Consider the following 19,331-nt stretch of genomic DNA (forward strand, 5'->3'; position numbering starts at 1 on the left):
AAGAAGTTAAAATCAAAAACTTAGAACAGCGCACGGTCGGTTTCGCACTTCCGGTTGTTACTTCTATCTACAGTATGATAGGTTCTTGATGGAGGAAACTGTCGTCATAATGCCCAAAGATGAATCAGATAACTGCAATTATCTTCTGCCAATTTGACCCTGTTGCAGGACCTAAGATAAGTTGTCAGGTAGGCAGAGATCAATGCCAAATGTATGGGAAAGGTATCGCTCGGTCAAGTAGGCTACTCTGACCGAGTAATATTTGCTTCATTTTGCTTTAAATAATTGGATACCAGCATGATAATAGTAATAATTCTTATTGTGTTTAGTACTGCTTGGCAGCTGAAGGCTATATATTTGTGTTATGATCATGTTAGCCCTACTGGTTAGCCAACAATTTCCTGTTTCAGGCTAAGTCCAATGTTGGTTCGTTTGTGCAATTGGACGAAGTTAAACACACATTTATAACAGGAAGGTGTCATTGCATACGTCAATATATATCTCAGTAGACGTCTTCACGCATAAATATTTCCGTGAAATACTTCATTTGGCTGTCACTTGCCGAGGACGTCTAAAATTCTTAATTAAATGACTTAAAGTGTCATTCAGGGGAGATAATTCTAGATGAAACACAGAAAGAATATGTAATGAAAAACATTCTGTCATATTAAAGGGACAATTTAGTCAAGTTTGTTTACTTTTTTATCGTTTCACAAATTAATTCATGAAAGTGTACTTCAGTACTCCTTATGAACTATCGTTGGTCATATATTGATAAAAGTTTATGTTTTCCATTCGTTTTTTAATTAATTGTAAGGGGGATCATAATCGTATAACTATACGATTTATATGCAAATGCACAAGTCGTCTCTACACACTTTGTATACATGTGTGCAAGCGCAGCCCCGTCTCGTGACTGTAAACGACATTGGTTTGCAGTTGAAGCCGTTAGTGGATAGTTTAACTGGGTTACGGGTCTCATACAAAACGTGGACAGTAAATTGATAAACAAAATATAGAGAATTACTGTTAGGACAGCAATATAACAGATGTGAGTTTTTCGAACGGTTGTGACAACAATGAAGAAGTTTCTAGCGAGTTTGCCAAGACTTGACCTACATGTAGCTAGATCTAGATCGGCCTACGGAGTAATGTTGAGGTGCGATATTTTTGTTCTGTACAACTTCCATTATCATAATTCCATTCGTACTTGTTATAAGTATTGTTCTGATTACATCATGGATGAAATAAAGCACCAAGATGGGCGTTTGTTTTCATTCGTACACAAATAAAAATATAATCTATTTCTGCATACGTACCGGCTGTATACATGCATGTGTGTACACAATTACATGAACACAAATTCCTGTGAGGTGCCCATGGAATAAACCTGTGTTTGGTCGATTTGAATTGTCAAAACAATAAATCATCATTGAATCTATTAATTATGATATATGTTACAACTGTTTGCCATGCATGTTGTTAAATCAAAATCCAAAGAAATAAGTATACGTGAGAGCTACCGTGTCGTCACTTACAACGAACTCTGTTACCGCCAGAGGGCGAAACATGTTGCACTATATTTGGAGTATCGCTATATTTGATGTGGGCTTTCCCAAAACTTAAACTGACCATAATGGACATTGGCTACGTAGCAAATAATTATTGACCGCAAATTATTTTGTCTGGATATATGTTTTATAGATTCTGCCTGAATTATAAAAAGCATGCTTGACTAAATTGTCCCTTTTATATAAGGTTCAAACATAACTGGCATTTGTAATGGTTCAGCAATGCCAATGTAAAATGTGGACATTTTGAATCATGCTGGGTGATCTGGGTACATTACATTTTATGATAGATCTACATCCGATGCAATGCCACAATGTCTGTGGTAAATCATTGTTTCACATGATATTTGTGAACATTAGAAGGGTATACCCAAACCTGGATTGTAAATACATAAAGTGTCTTTTGGGGTAAAAAAATGTTAGAGAAGTAGTGTAGCAGGACTGGACATAACCTGGTCATTACAGGTAGCATGGTCACCAGGCAGCTTTTGTAGGACCTTGCCTATATCTTATCTTATATCCAGACTGGTACAAATTGCTATGGCCAGGTAGCTCAATAATTGTAGAGTCTGTCTAGATTTCAAAGGTTCCAAATTAAATTCCTGATCATATCATTGGTTTTGTTCTCTCCTGTTACATTTTGTGCCACACTAAATATTTCCGTCTATTATTAAAGATGTAACGTTTGATTCTTGGTCTGATTATTCTATTTTCATAACTGGAAACATTTCTAAAATCAATGGGTTTTATGTTTTTGTTAAGTTATTCTATAAATGCAAGTACTGCCCTAGAATTTAATACACTGGCAAGAAAACATCTTTAATACTTCACTGTTTGTTTTACCTAGGTGCCAACTGACTATATCAGTAGTAAAGGGTTTGATTCCATACATAACTACATAATAACCAAACCAGAGCTCCAGGAAAGACTCATCACAGTGTAAGTTACATTATGAATTCAAATTTCTAGATTTTATGATTTTATCAAACCCAGATCAAAATTTCATTTCACACAGGTACGTACCATGTTTGTCATTAACTTAATACAATCTCTAGATATAAATAATAACTGATAAAATTTGACAAAACTACATTTGTAATGCTTGTACCTTTCATGGAAACAATATAGCTGAATGATGATTTTCAGTCTGACTTTCATATATACGGTAATTCTGCGATCATACTGAACAGGCGGATAGTTCGAACACACGTTTTTTTTCAATAAAATCAATTATTTCTAGCTAGTGTTAGTTCGAACTCAGGTTGTTTATAACTGACAATTGAGATAGTCCGTACCTGTCAAATGAAGCACGTAAAGTAAGATTTTACTGTATACTGTATGTTTAAATTCTGGTTGTCTGTCTTGTTTGTAGGACTGCACTAGATCATATCATCCTTGGTTGTCCTGTTGTCATTGACAACCCAAAATATGCCAGAAATGCTCTCATCTTCAATCTGTGCTTCGTGTTTGACAAATCCATGGACACATCCAACTATGAGCCTGTTGTAAAGAAGCTGGCTGCCTACCTCACACAGCTGGAGGTAAGTCACCCGGTAGATTTTAAAGACTTTAAATTTTTGAGAAATGCTTATTAACCTACATTTTGTAATGATTTGAAATTGAATATTTTATATAAAGTGTAAGGCCACAAACCTATTTTTTTGTATTTGTTGAATTTTTGTTCAATAATACAGATGTTTAGAATAGTGCCCTCAACAGTTGGCAGAAGTGGATTTAGTTCATCACATTTTTTTCCACAGAAGTTTACATGCACAAGTTAGGTGTTGTACTTTAAAATTAAGACAGGGGAGGCGATTTGTGTCACCACTGTAGTCAAGCAGAATAGTTTTAGTGTTAATACAATCCTGATGTGATGATGATCCAAATATCATTGTTTGGACTTTAATCATGTTTTATATCTTAAAACGACGATTAACTTAAGCATCCTATGCTTGTACATATTAAGAATGGATTATTTTTATTAAAGTGACACCTGATATATCTTTGATTCTTGTGTTTGTTTTAGATGGAGAACGGTCTCTTATCTGATGATCAGAGTAAGGAACGTTTACCATCGTTTCTTGCTGAGTTGCTGTCCAGTCTAAATAATGATGGTACCTGCAGTATACCTATGGGTAAGATGTTCCAGCAGTGACAGGATATTGATACACAATGTAGACACAGCACAGTCACGATATATTAGTATATATTTGGGTACCAGGACAGGTACTTACCATACAGGTGTTAACGAGAAATTTTGTCGGCTGTAAGGTACACTGTACTTTAATACAATGATGATAGAGGGAGAAACAAGAGGCCCATGGGCCTTAACGGTCACCTGATTTTTGAAATATTTCAGTAAATTTGAATGAAAGAATGAATTTAAAAACAAATAAAACAAATGATAGTCAAAAATGTGATTTCCCTATAACTATAGTAAAGTTTATCCCCTCCCATGGGGCAAACACGAGACCCCAGGGCTAGGAAATTCACAATTATGGTAAAGCACCTTAAGACCCTTCGATCTGTGAAGAGTATTTAATTCTACCTTAAATGGGCTGTAAGAAGATTTTTAAAATTTCTGTTAATTTGACCCTTTTTGGCCCCTCCCATCAGCCCCTGGGGGTCAGTCAGGGCCAACATGTACATACCATCAAACTGTCATCCCAAGCTGATAATGTTAACGAAGTTAGAATGAATTCCAATAAAAATTCAACAAATAATAGTCAAAAATGTGATTTCCCTATATAAACTATAGTAAAGTTTACCCCCTCCCCAGGGGCAAACGTGAGACCCCAGGGTCATGAAATTCACAATTTTGGTAAAGCACCTTAAGACCCTTCCATCTATGTAGAGAATTTGATTCTACCATATCTGAGAGTAGAGAAGAAGATTTTTGGAGTTTTTGTCAATTTGACCCTTTTTGGCCCCACCCACCAGCCCCTGGGGGTCAACTAGGGCCAACATGTACATACCATCAAACTGTCATCTCATGCTGATAATTTGAACCAAGTTAGAATGAATTCAAATACAAATCCAACAAATAATTGTCAAAAATGTGATTTCCCTATATAAACTATAGTAAAGTTTACCCCCTCCCCAGGGGCAAACGTGAGACCCCAGGGTCATGAAATTCACAATTTTGGTAAAGCACCTTAAGACCCTTCCATCTATGTAGAGTATTTGATTCTACCATATCTGAGAGTAGAGAAGAAGATTTTTGAAATTTTTGTCAATTTGACCCTTTTTGGCCCCCGCCCACCAGCCCCTGGGGGTCAACTAGGGCCAACATGTACATACCATCAAAGTGTCTTCCCATGCTGATAATTTGATACAAGTTAGAATGAATTCCAATACAAATCCAACAAATAATAGTCAAAAATGTGATTTCCCTATATAAACTATAGCAAAGTTTACCCCCTCCCCAGGGGCAAACGTGAGACCCCAGGGTCATGAAATTCACAATTTTGGTAAAGCACCTTAAGACCCTTTCATCTATGAAGAGTGTTTGATTCCACCTTATCTGAGAGTAGAGAAGAAGATTTTTGAAGTTTTAGTCAATTTGACCCTTTTTGGCCCCGCCCCTCAGGCCCCTGGGGGGTGGGGACCATATAATTCACAATTTTGGTTCACCCTCAGCCATGGAAGCTTCCTGTAAAATTTCATTGAATTTGGTTCAGCAGTTTTTAAGAAGAAGTTGAAAATGTAAATTGTTTACGACGCACGACGCCGGACAAAAGGCGATTGCAATAGGTCAACTGAGACTTCGTCTCAGGTGACCTAATAAAATGGTATGTGGTACATCTGAATGATTATTACCAGGTAATTATACCCCCGCAACAAAGTTAGGGGGGGTATACTGGAATCAGGTTGTCTGTCCATCCGTCCGTCCGTCCGTCTGTAGACACATTTTGTCTGGACAACTCCTCCTTAACCGATGGGCCGATTCCAATGAAACTTCACACACATATTAATGATCATGTGTAGATGTGCATGCCACTTTCTTTTACTCAAAATTATGGTTGCTATGGTAACTGGTCACTATATTACTGGGTTATCTTAGTTAGCCTCTAATTAAGAGTTCCAATTCACCATTGACTCGTGCAGATTGCGGGGATATTAGTCAGCCATCCTGGCAACAGTTCTAGTTTGTCCTGTAAGGTTCATATAAGGGAAGCTTTTACCTGTTATTTTTTTACCTGTATAGGTGAGTCATGTACGGTACACCTGAAGGTTCCCCCTATCATACAGGACCCTCCCAACATTCAGGACCATGATGTACCCATCATTATTAAAGACAAGAATTTACTGAACCTGGCCTCCCTGGACCTCACCACACAACAGGTAAGTTTGCTGTCACAATACATACATGTACATTCCTTCTAAGTCTGCAGTATGTTAGCTATTTTTAGCTTGTTGAGACAAAGTCTAGGAGTTAGGTTTAAGCTTTTTATATACAGTATTGTGTCAATACTAATAAGGATACACCTTAAGTATTTCATCTGTTTGTTCCTTGTGAAAAGACTTTTCCATTGGTACTACATTTGCAGACATGCTGATCTTGACCGAGACATTTGACCTACTTTTAAAAAACTTTAGCCTTGGCCACAGTCTGTTAACCGTATGAGATAGGACTTTCATATTTAACTTGTTTGTTCCTTGTCATCAGATTATTCCATTGCTGCTTCATGTGAAGATCTATTAACCTTGACTGTGACCTTTGAACTACTTTTTAAAAAATATTTGTGAATTTCGTCTCACTCTGCTAGGTTAAGTATGTTGTCTTCGGACAATTCTTGTTTGGCAATGCTATCTTTTCAACCTTTTGTTTTTCTGCTATAAGTAGCTACTGGTCTTTTACTGTTATGTTTGTCATGGTGATAATGCAGATATATGTGTTGTAGTGTGGTCTATAGCAGTTAAACAACCATGGTAATTTATCATTGAAAAAATAAATCTTGTTTTCCTTTCTTTTCATCAAGTTATTAGAAGAATTTAATGAAAGTGACTTTGAAATGATCTTACTGAGTAAGATGTCACATTTGTATTTCAATGTAAATAAATTAGGATACAAAGATAATCTCTCAAATTATCACACGCCTAATGTGTCATCCCAACTAGAAAAGTATAGGAATTCATTTTGATTATCAATAAATGATAAGTCGGAAAGTCACTACAAGATAAGTAATTTTGGTTACCTTTTCCCGAATGTCATTAGAAAAATGTTAAGAAGATTTGTTGTATAATCAGGTGCTGATGTATATCGATGGGTTTAACCATGTAGCGAGAATAGCCGCGGAGGCTGACGTTGAGAGGAACCTGGTGAAGGTGTGTCTACAGAACTTGTTGTAAGTGTCAGTATATCACAGAAGGAACACATGATGAGTGAGTTTGATCAGCATCTAAAATGACTGGTGTTACTATAGAAAGATAAAACTCACTTTGGTCACACGTAATGTGTAGAAAAACAATAGGTTATAAGGTTTATGTCTACACAACTTTGGTTCAACTTAAGGGATTTCCTTTGGTCCAACCAGCACAGCTATTCAGGGCTTTTTCTTACTGGTTTGGGAAAAGGCCTTTTTGTCTCATTTTGGGAAGAAAATTGGTGAATTGGGAAAGAGTTTTTTGGGAGTAAACTGCAAATTTTGGGAATTTGGCTTAAATATGAAATAATTTCAGTTGGGAATGGGACCCATTAACGGCCCCAAAAAGCTACCAGAAAAAGCCCTGCTAGTCATCACCTACACAGGCATAAGCATTTTGAAGTATAGCAGTGATCGGTTGTTGTTAATGGGTACATGTAATTACATTAGATGGAAGAGCCTAACATTATTATATTGTTAATGATCTAACTCAAGCTCTCCAAGGTTCTTTAAGGTCAAGGTCAAGGTCATGGCAGTGTTGAGATATTGAGTAATGTTTGTCAGAGTGGTAACTTTGTAAATATTGAAAAATATTCTCAAGTTCATTCACTAAATAGTTTGTCAAATAATGACGGCAAGTGGCCAAAGATCAAATCATTGTAATGTACAAAGGAAAGACATTTTTGTCCTGTATTGACTTAATGATTCATATGATAAATTCATATTATCTAGAGTGTGTTTTAGGGTAGAAATCCTGATAAACATTGTAAACTTAAATGTTTCAATGCAAAGATGTAGCTAACTGAAAAAATTTCTCAATATTTCAGGCATTACAAGATCATCAAGATCATCTCCATTTTCCAGGTATAGTACCTTACATTACAGTCAAGTACATACCCCGCATTAGTGCACCTCGGAAAATATTTAGATAGCTACTGCTTTTCATAGTCGCAATGAAAATGAAAAAAAAAAAATCCATTTCATTTATATATTTACATTAGTGTGATTTGGAATGAAAACGTAAAAAAAACTTTATCTTTTTAATTTTTAACTTAAGATAGCTATATACGAAAAGAGGAAAAATTAATGGAACGGTCGGTGATCCTGCCAATGTACCATGCCATCATTCACCATGTCCCTCCACAGTTTCCAATATTTTTTTATTAGCTCACCTGCCCAAAGGGCAAGTGAGCTTATGCCGTGGCGCGGCGTCCGTCGTCCGTCCGGCCGTCTGGCCGTCCGGCCGTCCGGCCGTCCGTCCGGCGTCAACTTTTCCATTCAAGCAACTTCTTCTCAATAACCAAAAGGCCCAGAGACCTAATATTGGGCCTGTAGCATGCTGGGGTGAAGGGCTACCAAGTTTGTTCAAATGAATAACGTTGACCTTCATTCAAGGTCACAGGGGTCAAAAAGGCTAAAATCTTTAAACGACTTCTTCTCAATAACCAAGAGTCCCAGGCAGTTGATATTAGGTCTGTAGCATGCTGGGGTGAAGGGCTACCAAGTTTGTTCAAATGAATGACCTTGACTTTCATTCAAGGTCACAGGGGTCAAATATGCTAAAAAAAAATTAAACGACTTCTTCTAAATAGCCAAAATACCCAGGGACTTGATATTGGGTCTGAAGCATGCTGGGGTGAAGGGCTACCAAGTTTGTTCAAATGAATGACCTTGACCTTCATTCAAGGTCACAGGAGTCAAAAAGGCTAAAATCTTTAAACGACTTCTTCTCAATAACCAACAGATCCAGAGACCTAATATTTGGCCTGCAGCATGCTAGGGTAAAGGGCTCCCAAGTTTGTTCAAATGAATGACCTTGACCTTCATTCAAGGTCACAGGAGTCAAAAAGGCTAAAATCTTTGAACGACTTCTTCTCAATAACCAAGAGGCCCAGGGAGCTGATATTTGGCCTGTAGCATGCTGGGGTGAAGGGCTACCAAGTTTGTTCAAATGAATGACCATGACCTTCATTCAAGGTCACAGGAGTCAAAAAGGCTAAAATTTTTAAATGACTTCTTCTCAATAACCAAGAGGCTCAGGGAGTTGATATTGGGTCTGTAGCATGCTTGGGTAAAGGGCTACCAAGTTTGTTGAAATGAATTACCTTGACCTTCATTCAAGGTCACAGGAGTCAAAAAGGCTAAAATCTTTAAACAACTTCTTCTCAATAACCAAGAGTCCCAGAGACCTAATATTTAGCCTGTAGCATGCTGGGGTGAAGGGCTCCCAAGTTTGTTCAAATGAATGACCTTGATCTTCATTCAAGGTCACAGGAGTCAAAAAGGCTGAAATCTTTAAACGACTTCTTCTCAATAACCAAGAGGCCCAGGGAGTTGATATTGGGTCTGTAGCATGCTTGGGTAAAGGGCTACCAAGTTTGTTGAAATGAATGACCTTGACCTTCATTCAAGGTCACAGGAGTCAAAAAGGCTAAAATCTTTAAACAACTTCTTCTCAATAACCAAGAGTCCCAGAGACCTAATATTTAGCCTGTAGCATGCTGGGGTGAAGGGCTCCCAAGTTTGTTCAAATGAATGACCTTGATCTTCATTCAAGGTCACAGGAGTCAAAAAGGCTGAAATCTTTAAACGACTTCTTCTCAATAACCAAGAGGCCCAGGGAGTTGATATTGGGTCTGTAGCATGCTTGGGTAAAGGGCTACCAAGTTTGTTGAAATGAATTACCTTGACCTTCATTCAAGGTCACAGGAGTCAAAAAGGCTAAAATCTTTAAACAACTTCTTCTCAATAACCAAGAGTCCCAGAGACCTAATATTTAGCCTGTAGCATGCTGGGGTGAAGGGCTCCCAAGTTTGTTCAAATGAATGACCTTGATCTTCATTCAAGGTCACAGGAGTCAAAAAGGCTAAAATCTTTAAACGAATTCTTCTCAATAACCAACAGTCCCAGGGAGTTGATATTGGGTCTGTAGCATGCTGGAGTGAAGGGCTACCTAGTTTGTTCAAATGAATGACCTTGACCTTCATTCAATGTCACAGGAGTCAAAAAGGCTAAAATCTTTAAACGAATTCTTCTCAATAACCAAGAGTCCCAGGGAGTTGATATTGGGTTTGTAGCATGCTGTGGTAAAGGGCTACCAAATTTGTTCAAATGAATGACCTTGACCTTCATTCAAGGTCACAGGAGTCAAAAAGGCTAAAATATTTAAACGACTTCTTCTCAATAACCAACAGTCCCAGAGACCTAATATTTGGCCTGTAGCATGCTGGGGTAAAGGGCTACCAAGTTTGTTCAAATGAATGACCTTGACCTTCATTCAAGGTCACTGGAGTCAAAAAGGCTAACATTTTAAAACGACTTCTTCTCAATAACCAAGAGTCCCAGGGAGTTTATATTGGGTCTGTAGCATGCTGCGGTAAAGGGTTACCAAGTTTGTTCAATTGAATGACCTTGACCTTCATTCAAGGTCACAGCGGTCAAAAAGGCTAAAAATTTTAACAACTTCTTCTCAATTACCAACAGTCCCAGAGACCTAATATTTGGCCTGTAGCATGCTGGGGTGAAGGGCTCGCAAGTTTGTTCAAATGAATGACCTTGATCTTCATTCAAGGTCACAGGAGTCAAAAAGGCTAAAATCTTTAAACGACTTCTTCTCAATAACCAAGAGTCCCAGGGAGTTGATATTAGGTCTGTAGCATGCTTGGGTAAAGGGCTACCAAGTTTGTTGAAATGAATGACCTTGACCTTCATTCAAGGTCACAGGAGTCAAAAAGGCTAAAATCTTGAAACGACTTCTTCTCAATAACCAAGAGTCCCATGGAGTTAATATTGGGTCTGTAGCATGCTGGGGTAAAGGGCTACCAAGTTTGTTCAAATGAATGACCCTGACTCGCATTCAAGGTCACGTCGATCAAGTATGCTTAAATCTTTGAATGACTTTTAGTGAAAAGCCAAAGTGCAGAGAAACATTATTATATTGGTCCTGTAGCATGCTTTCAAATAACTGCAGGATCCATATATGAAAAGATCACTGCATTGCAGGTGAGCGATTTGGGCCCATTGGGCCCTTGTTAAAAAAAAAAGACATCAGAAAGCATCATAGATGGCAAACAAACAAAGTTTATGGAGATGAAACAGATGCTATTTTTCTCGCATATTAATATTTAACTGATGTATTGTGTTGAAAATCAGTTTGAAATAATGTTTTCATACTGTATTCATAGTGTTTTCATGGTCAAATATTTGCTGTTTTCACTTGATATGTTCATATAAAAAAATCCACTCACAGAATGTAAATATAGTATTATGGATACAATGGGACATGTGTACAGTCAAACCTGTCTATAGCGACCGTCCAAGGGGAGGCAGAAAAACGGTCACTATAGACAGGTTGCCTTTATAGACAGGTCAAACTTATTGCACCAACCAATTTACTTAAACCTGCCATAAAAAATTGTCATTGAACAGGGCATTCAGAAGACCAGTCAGAAGTTAAATAAATGCATAAACTTTATAAATCTGAAGGGTTTAATATTTAATGATTTGTGGACCCAAACACAAAATATAACTGAAAATGGTCTTATGGATAATTTTTGTTAAATATTTTGTTCTGAAATAATGCTATATGTATCTATCAAATTATCTCCCTTTCTTTCATAAATAAAGTCTTAAGAAAAAGAATACACAATAATTAATAAATTAATTATATTTGTGTTACTACTAATTATTTTGTGTTATAGTCTTACTTCTTAAAACCAAAATATTTTTTTTTCTGACCCAAATTGAAATCCGGATATTTGTGTCAGTTTACGACTTTTTAATAGTATTGACTAATTAAAGATGGCGGCAGTACAAACGCTAGTACCGACAGCTACGATTAAGAAAGGCATTATTGGCTTTCATGTGAGTAAATCTTGTTGACAGATATGACCAGTGTTTGTTATTGAAGTGATGTATCCTAGTTGTAATCACAAAATTAACTGACCGTGTCAAATGAAGCCACCTGTGCACAGTTGTAATGTAATACCGACACGCATGGTGACCCGACTCCTCTCTTACCGTGCCCCAGGCCAGGGCAGCTACAGTAATTATAGGCTAACAGGTGGTAGGGGTCTTTTGTTTATATACTCAGGCCAGGGTTGTGGTGGTCCTTTGTTTGTATAATCAAACCGGGGTCGATGTGTCTGAATTTTCCGGGGATTTTATGAGGGATGACTGCCGAGAGCAGAAGATGGCCGACAGAAATCGGTCGCTATAGAAAACAAATTAGCGACCGCCGTTCCGAAATCGTCGGTCGTTAGCCACATTAGACAGGTAGTCGCTATACAGAGGGTCGTTATATAGTAAAATCTCACGGGGAATCTTAAAACCGGTCGTTATAGACAGGCAGTCGTTATATACAGGGGGTCGTTAGAGCAGGTTTGACTGTAGTTCCTAGTAAGTCATGCTATGGGAGTTCTGTAGCTCCTAGTAAGTCATGCTATGGGAGTTCTGTAGCTCCTAGTAAGTCATGCTATGGGAGTTCTGTAGCTCCTAGTAATTCGTGCTGTGTGACTTCTGTAGTTCCTAGTAAGTCGTGCTATGGGACTTCTATAGTTCCTAGTAAGTCGTGCTATGGGAGTTCTGTAGCTCCTAGTAAGTCATGCTATGGGAGTTCCGTAGCTCCTAGTAAGTCATGCTATGGGAGTTCTGTAGCTCCTAGTAAGTCATGCTATGGGACTTCTGTAGCTCCTAGTAAGTCATGCTATGGGACTTCTGTAGCTCCTGGTAAGTCATGCTATGGGACTTCTGTAGCTCCTAGTAAGTCTTGCTATGGGAGTTCTGTAACTAAACGCCTTATACAATATAGGTATCAGGCAGGACGTTCACCGCAAGATCCGATAAATCATCATGCCTTTAATGTACCAGGACTCGTCATCACATGAAAGACATCAGTAACATTCTAACACACACCAAGATCTAGGTTTAATTTAATTACTAAAAGTAAGAGGATTTTCTTAACACCATTATCGATTTTATTCAGTACACTTCGTGTTACATCAATACTCTTACCTCCCATCATTGAAGCTGACGACTTCAACACAAACACACTCACTTCCATCGTTGTATTGCATCAAAATCCACAATTAGGAATGATGGAGGACAACATGAAGACTTTCGAAGACCATATATGGAGAGAGATAGTAAGAAGGGCAGAGAGCATTGAGAGAAACAACGAAAGGTAGAGAGCAGGAGGGAAAAGGTGAAAATATGTATTAAAATGTGAGTGAGTTGAAAGATTGAAAGTATGAAAGAGAAGTTTGAGAGGATTATATGAACATTAGAAAGTTGAAGAGAAGATTATGATGGAGGAAGAAGAGAATGAAAGGCAAAGACTCAAGCTTGCTACGTTGTACCTTTTAAAGATATAGATAAATATTTATCGACTGTAGCAACCAGGGGCCGCGGTGGCCGAGTGGTTAAGGTGTCCCAACACTTTAACACTAGCCCTCCACCTCTGGGTTGCGAGTTCGAAACCTACGTGGGGCAGTTGCCAGGTACTGACCGTAGGCCGGTGGTTTTTCTCCGGGTACTCCGGCTTTCCTCCACCTCCAAAACCTGGCACGTCCTTAAATGACCCTGGCTGTTAATAGGACGTTAAACAAAAACAAACCAAACTTCTGTAACTCCTAGTAAGTCATGCTATGACTTCTGTAACTCCTAGTAATTCGTGCTGTGTCACTTCTGTAGCTCCTAGTAAGTCGTGCTGTGGGGCTTCTGTAGCTCCTAGTAAGTCGTGCTGTGGGGCTTCTGTAGGTCCGAGTAAGTCGTGCTGTGGGACTTCTGTAGGTCCGAGTAAGTCGTGCTGTGGGACTTCTGTAGGTCCGAGTAAGTCGTGCTGTGGGACTTCTGTAGGTCCTAGTAAGTCGTGCTATGCAAATAGGTTTGTATGTAAATGTCTGATCTAATACTACTTGTGCCTCGTGATCCTGTATGATGATTAAATATACCTACTGGTAATACGTACTTGTATGTATTTTCCTAAATACCCGTATGCATTACTATTGTTGTAGTACTCCAACATGTATGCAGTCACACCTCAGATTCCAAAGCTGGTCGAAGACCGTCTGTTACAGGAGGAGTGTGTTCGTTTTGTGGCTAGAAAAGGTATACTTTTACTGGACTTTATATGCTTCATGAGCCTGACCTCCTTTCCTGTAAGAATTCTAAACCCAAGAAACCCATACAAAATGTAATAACATAACATAGTTAATTGACTGACAAAACAATTCAAATTTACAAGGGAATGCTTTAATATATAGCTATATATAGAATTCAAGTGATGTCATTAAAGTTGAAATTAAAATACATTAATGACCCTGAATGAAACCTATTTTAAGGGAGATAACTTAACACAAATGAATGGTTATGCATGCAGCATATACATTAATAAACTATACAGCCATTTTATGATAGATTGTGGATATCTTAAGATAATTCTTAACACATCTACCAGGAATAATACATATAACTGAACTACCAATAAATTAGTAGTTGACATTATTAAGTGTTATTTAAATCTACATTTGAATTGGTGAATTCAACTTTAAGTTGCCATGGAAATTCAATGTTCTTAGAAACTTTTGTCATCTTCAAATGGCTTCTGAAGATGTGATTAGTACAAAATGGCACAATATTATACTTTAGATGTAAGTGTTGGTTTCAAATTGATGTTTTTATATCTAGCGGGGGATTACCCTAACTTCCGTGATGTCTTCCTGTTGTACTCTGGTCTGACTGTAGGAACTACGGTAAAAGACCTTTGCTGCAGGTACAACCCTCATGCTATGAAAATTGATGAAAAGTAAGTGTAACTTTAGATCTCCAAGTCAGCTGTTCAGCGTTCATATTGTTCAACCCTGTTTCAATTTAAAGATTTTAAACATTCACTATGCTGAAGATTAAAGGAACTCATGTTATTCTTGTAGGGTGTTCATTGGTTAAAGTTCTTGTCAAGTTTCTGATCAAATAATATTGTCTGGTAAAAAAAAAAAAATATTGGGAGCAAGGCGATTAATTTGCGTTTAAAGAATGGTGTTCTTGTCATCAATCTCTTCCAGTTCTCCTTGTAAGTGTAGCGGGACTGGACTGGGTCGATCATCGGTGACCAGGTAGCTCAAATGGTAGAGCATCCGGCTAGTGTTCGGGGGTCCCGGGTTCGAACCTCGGTCTGGCCGCTACATTTTCTCCTCTCCTGTTACAAAATTGGCGCCCAACTAAAATACCCACGGTAGTGGTATAAGGGTCTCGTGTGTCTTCGAGGGCGAAGACTTGGAAAAAAGGAGGGAGGTGTGTAGCAGGACTGGACTGGGTCGATCATCGGTGACCAGGTAGCTCAAATGGTAGAGCATCCGGCTAGTGTTCGGAGGTCCCGGGTTCGAACCCCGGTCTGGCCGCTACATTTTCTCCTCTCCTGTTACATAAGCAAGAATTAAGAATTAAGGTTAAAAGTTGTAGCAAAAACTGAAAGCAGATACCGGGTACATATATTGTATGCAGCAATACTAAGATTCAGTCATTTGACTTTTAAGGTCCATGGACTTTTTCAAACACTTACTTAAATTTATGGTATGGCATTTAGAAATTGCAGTAAACCCAAGAAGAGCAAAAATTTAATGCTTGGTATTGAAGTAATTTTCTATTTGCCAATGTACAAATGAATTAGAATGAATTTATTTGGTAATTTATTTGGAATTCTTCTGAATCTGATTGCAGAAAACTTATCCAATTTGGTCTGATGAAAGGGTTCATACGAAGACTACATAAGTTTCCAGTCTACTTGCCTGCTGAAGCTGAGGTAGCAAGCAGCAAGCTCCACGGGCTGTACAGTCTGTGTACAGGGCTACACAGCTACGATGAAATCTGTACCAAATTAGGTATGTTTATCCTCAACTGTGGAATGGCTACAAAGCTCTGATTAAATCTGCACCATACTAGATATGATTTACCTTAACAGTGGAATTGCCTTTATAATTAAGAACTGACATTGTACCTTGCTTCATAACTCAAAATTAGTCTAAGGTGAGATTATGCAACATCACAAATGGCTGTAATTAAGGATTTTGACTGTAAGTTATGGAACATTCCCTGGCTAAGTGGATTGAGTGCTACATATACATAAATATATAAATGATTCTTTGTCCTGGAGGCAAATGCACATAACCCTGTACATGAAAAGAGGGTTAACCTTAAAAGGAATTTGGAACTCTTTATGTATGGATGAAACAATTTCAACCTTGTTATTGAAACTCATTTGAATTCTATGTTTTAAGTGTCCTAGGTCATCTACTGTTTCTGTCAATGGCTTTATGCGTCTTCAATGTAAATATCCCCATTGTAGAACTCTGATGAAGAGCAGCGACAAAGAGATCTTAAAGGGACAATTTAGTCAAGTTTGTTTACTTTTTTATCATTTCACAAATTATTTCATGAAAGTGTACTTCAGTTCTCCTTATGAACTATCCTTGGTCATATATTGATACAAGTTTATGTTTTCCATGCGTTTTTTAATTAATTGTAAGGGGGATCATAATCGTATAACCATACGATTTATATGCAAATGCGCAAGTCGTCTCTATCTACACACTTTGTATACATGTGTGCAAGCACAGCCCCGTCTCGTGACTGTAAACAACATTGGTTTGCATTTGAAGCTGTTAGCGGATATTTTAACTATAGGTTGCGGGTCTCGTACCAAACGTAGACAGTGAATGGGTAAACAAAATATATGGAGAATTACTGTTAGGTCATGAATATAACAGATGTGATTTTTTCGAACGGTTGCGACAACAATGAAGAAGTTCATACAGTTGCGAGCGAGTTTGCCGAGACTCGACCTAGATCGGCCTACGGAGTAATGTTGAGGTGCAATATTTTTGTTCTGTACAACTTCCATTATCATAATTCCATTTGTACTTGTTATAAGTATTGTTCTGATTACATCATGGATGAAATAAATCACCTAGATTGGTGTTAGCCTTTGTATGCATTCGTACACAAATGAAAATACAATCTTTTTCTGTATACGTATCGGCCGTATACATGCATGTGTGTACACAATTACATGAACACGAATTCCCGTTCGTTGATCCTGGAATAAACCTGTGTTTGGTCGATTTGAATTGTCAAAACAATAAATCATTATTGAATCTATCATGTAACAACTGTTTGCCACGCATGTTGTTAAAGCAATATCCAAAGAAATAAGTATATGTGAAATTAGATCTACCGTGTCGTCACTCTGTGCTTCGATCGCGTGGATGTGTTTACAAGTAACTCTGTTCCCGCCAGAGGGCGCAACACGTTGCACTATATTTGGAGTATTGCTATATTTGACGTGGGCTTTTCTTTTGTCTGGGTATATGTTTTATCGATTCTGCTTGAATTATAAAAAGCATGCTTGACTAAATTGTCCCTTTAATACATGTATAATGAATGTCTTCAACTCTTGGATAGTATTATTCACTCTTGCTGAACTTTATTCAAACTTTAATGAATAATTCTCAGGAAGTCTTATATTTATCCAAGTTAGACTGATGTATTCAATACAAACCTGTATACTGTTTGTGTTTCAGGTATAACCTACCAAACGTTGGATGAAAAGATTGAAAATGATCCTAATGTGGTGCTGTGCTGGAAGTGATCGATGGAGACCATTGATTGTGTTGTGCCAAAGACAGTTAGAACACCATACAAAACTCTTATTCTATTCCATGTCTATAACTGACAGTCGACATAAGGAATATAGTCAAGATTTCAGTCCAGGATTATTTTCAAGAGAAACACGTGATAGAGGGGGGTATATGGATGTGAAGTGTATGTTGCACTCAGTTAAAACAGAATATGAACTTATACATTGTGGGTCAGTTTAACACACGATAGTGTACAGGTTATATTGTGGATTTGTTTTCACTTGTCTGTTTCATCAGAAGAAGTGCTTTACTATACCTATATCATAAGGTACTTGTATTTTGGAAGAATGTCCAAAGATTTTGAAAGTCAAGTTGATAAAAGTTCATGCCAGCCGAGTCGGACTTATATCTATAAATGAAAAGCTTCAAAGAACAAATGAATGCTTATGTTACACTTTACTTGTTCAGCAGGACTGGGCCGAATAATCATACAATTGACCACATATATATCATTTGATAATTGAACTTAACTTGTATTATGTTATACATGTACATGTGTAGTGGGACAGGGATGGATGGCTAGATTATCTTGGTTTAGTGAGAATTACGTAACCAGCTAGCACTGATTATGTGATGATTTTGATCTAATCTAATAAGATATTTTCAGTACGACAAAGGAGTGAAAGAGAGGAAATACGATTAGTATTTTGTTGCTGTTTTCATTGTTGACATGTTTTCAAATTAAATTAATAAACTCATAAAAGTTCTCACAAGGTTTGGAGTTTTTTTTAGCCTGCTATCATCAGATGGTGGACTGTTTAAATCACCCATCATCCATTTTCCCTCCATTCTTGTTACTCTAATTTCTCAGCAAGCACTCTATTGATCTTTGTCAAATTGCATCTGTAGGTCCCCCTTGGACCCTAAGTGTGCATGTTCAATTGTGTGACTGATTGGATAAAAAAAATGGCTGACAGGCAGCCATCTCAGATTTTGACAGTTCAAGTTTCTTTGAAATGATATCCCAATTTCTAAGAATGTACAAAGTGGAACTTTTCAACATTTTCAATGTCCTTTATTGTTCATGTGTAATGTTTGGAACTGATTGGAAGAACAAATATGGAGTGATGATTTATCAATAAATTTCAACAGAACAGTTGATCAGAAACAAGAGGCCCATGGGCCTTAAATGTCATTTGACTTTAAAGACCCTTCTACTATTGTAGTACTAGTAAACATACTCTGTAGCAGGTGTAGTGGCAATGTTGGCCATGGTGGCCATCTTGGATTTCGGACTGACTAGAAAAATAACAACACTTGATCAGGACCATCTCATGATCATTTCAGGTAGAGCTGAATCCCACTTGTGGAGCTTGAGAAGTTTGAAATAGATGTTATTCAGGAAAACCATGATTGTGCAATCATGTTACAAAATGGTTCAGCCATGGCTGCCATGTCAAAGTTTTTACGAGGCTCAAAAAACAACACTTTGTTAGCTCACATTCCTTAACATCCTCACCAATTTCCAGCTCAATGGCAGCAGTGGAACTTGAGAAGAAGTTTAAGGTGTGTTTTTCAAGATGGCTGTCATCTTGGATTTTGGACCGATCCGAAAAATAACAACACCTAGTCAGGACCATCTCAGATTCATTCCAGACAGGTTTCAGCTCATTCCCACCAGTGAAACTTGAGAACAAGTTTGAAATGTGAAAAGTTTACACACAGCGTACTGTGCACGGCAGACGAAGCATGATGATTAATAG

At 37.8% G+C, this 19,331-nt stretch overlaps 1 protein-coding gene across 1 annotated transcript; it reads left to right on the forward strand.

Annotated features, from left to right (window-relative positions):
* Positions 1-37: 37 nt before the first annotated feature.
* On the forward strand, positions 38-18,335 carry LOC117330484 (GATOR complex protein NPRL2-like). Its single transcript, XM_033888784.1, has 11 exons — positions 38-188; positions 2,419-2,510; positions 2,944-3,112; positions 3,598-3,706; positions 5,779-5,915; positions 6,822-6,919; positions 7,765-7,801; positions 13,951-14,044; positions 14,624-14,741; positions 15,653-15,813; positions 17,512-18,335. The coding sequence occupies exons 1-11, from the start codon at positions 120-122 to the stop codon at positions 17,577-17,579; spliced, it is 1,152 nt and encodes a 383-aa protein (XP_033744675.1). The 5' UTR covers positions 38-119; the 3' UTR covers positions 17,580-18,335.
* Positions 18,336-19,331: the final 996 nt, after the last annotated feature.

The sequence above is a fragment of the Pecten maximus genome, chromosome 7, assembly GCF_902652985.1.
Source record: "Pecten maximus chromosome 7, xPecMax1.1, whole genome shotgun sequence".
Taxonomy (NCBI): Eukaryota; Metazoa; Mollusca; class Bivalvia; order Pectinida; family Pectinidae; genus Pecten; species Pecten maximus.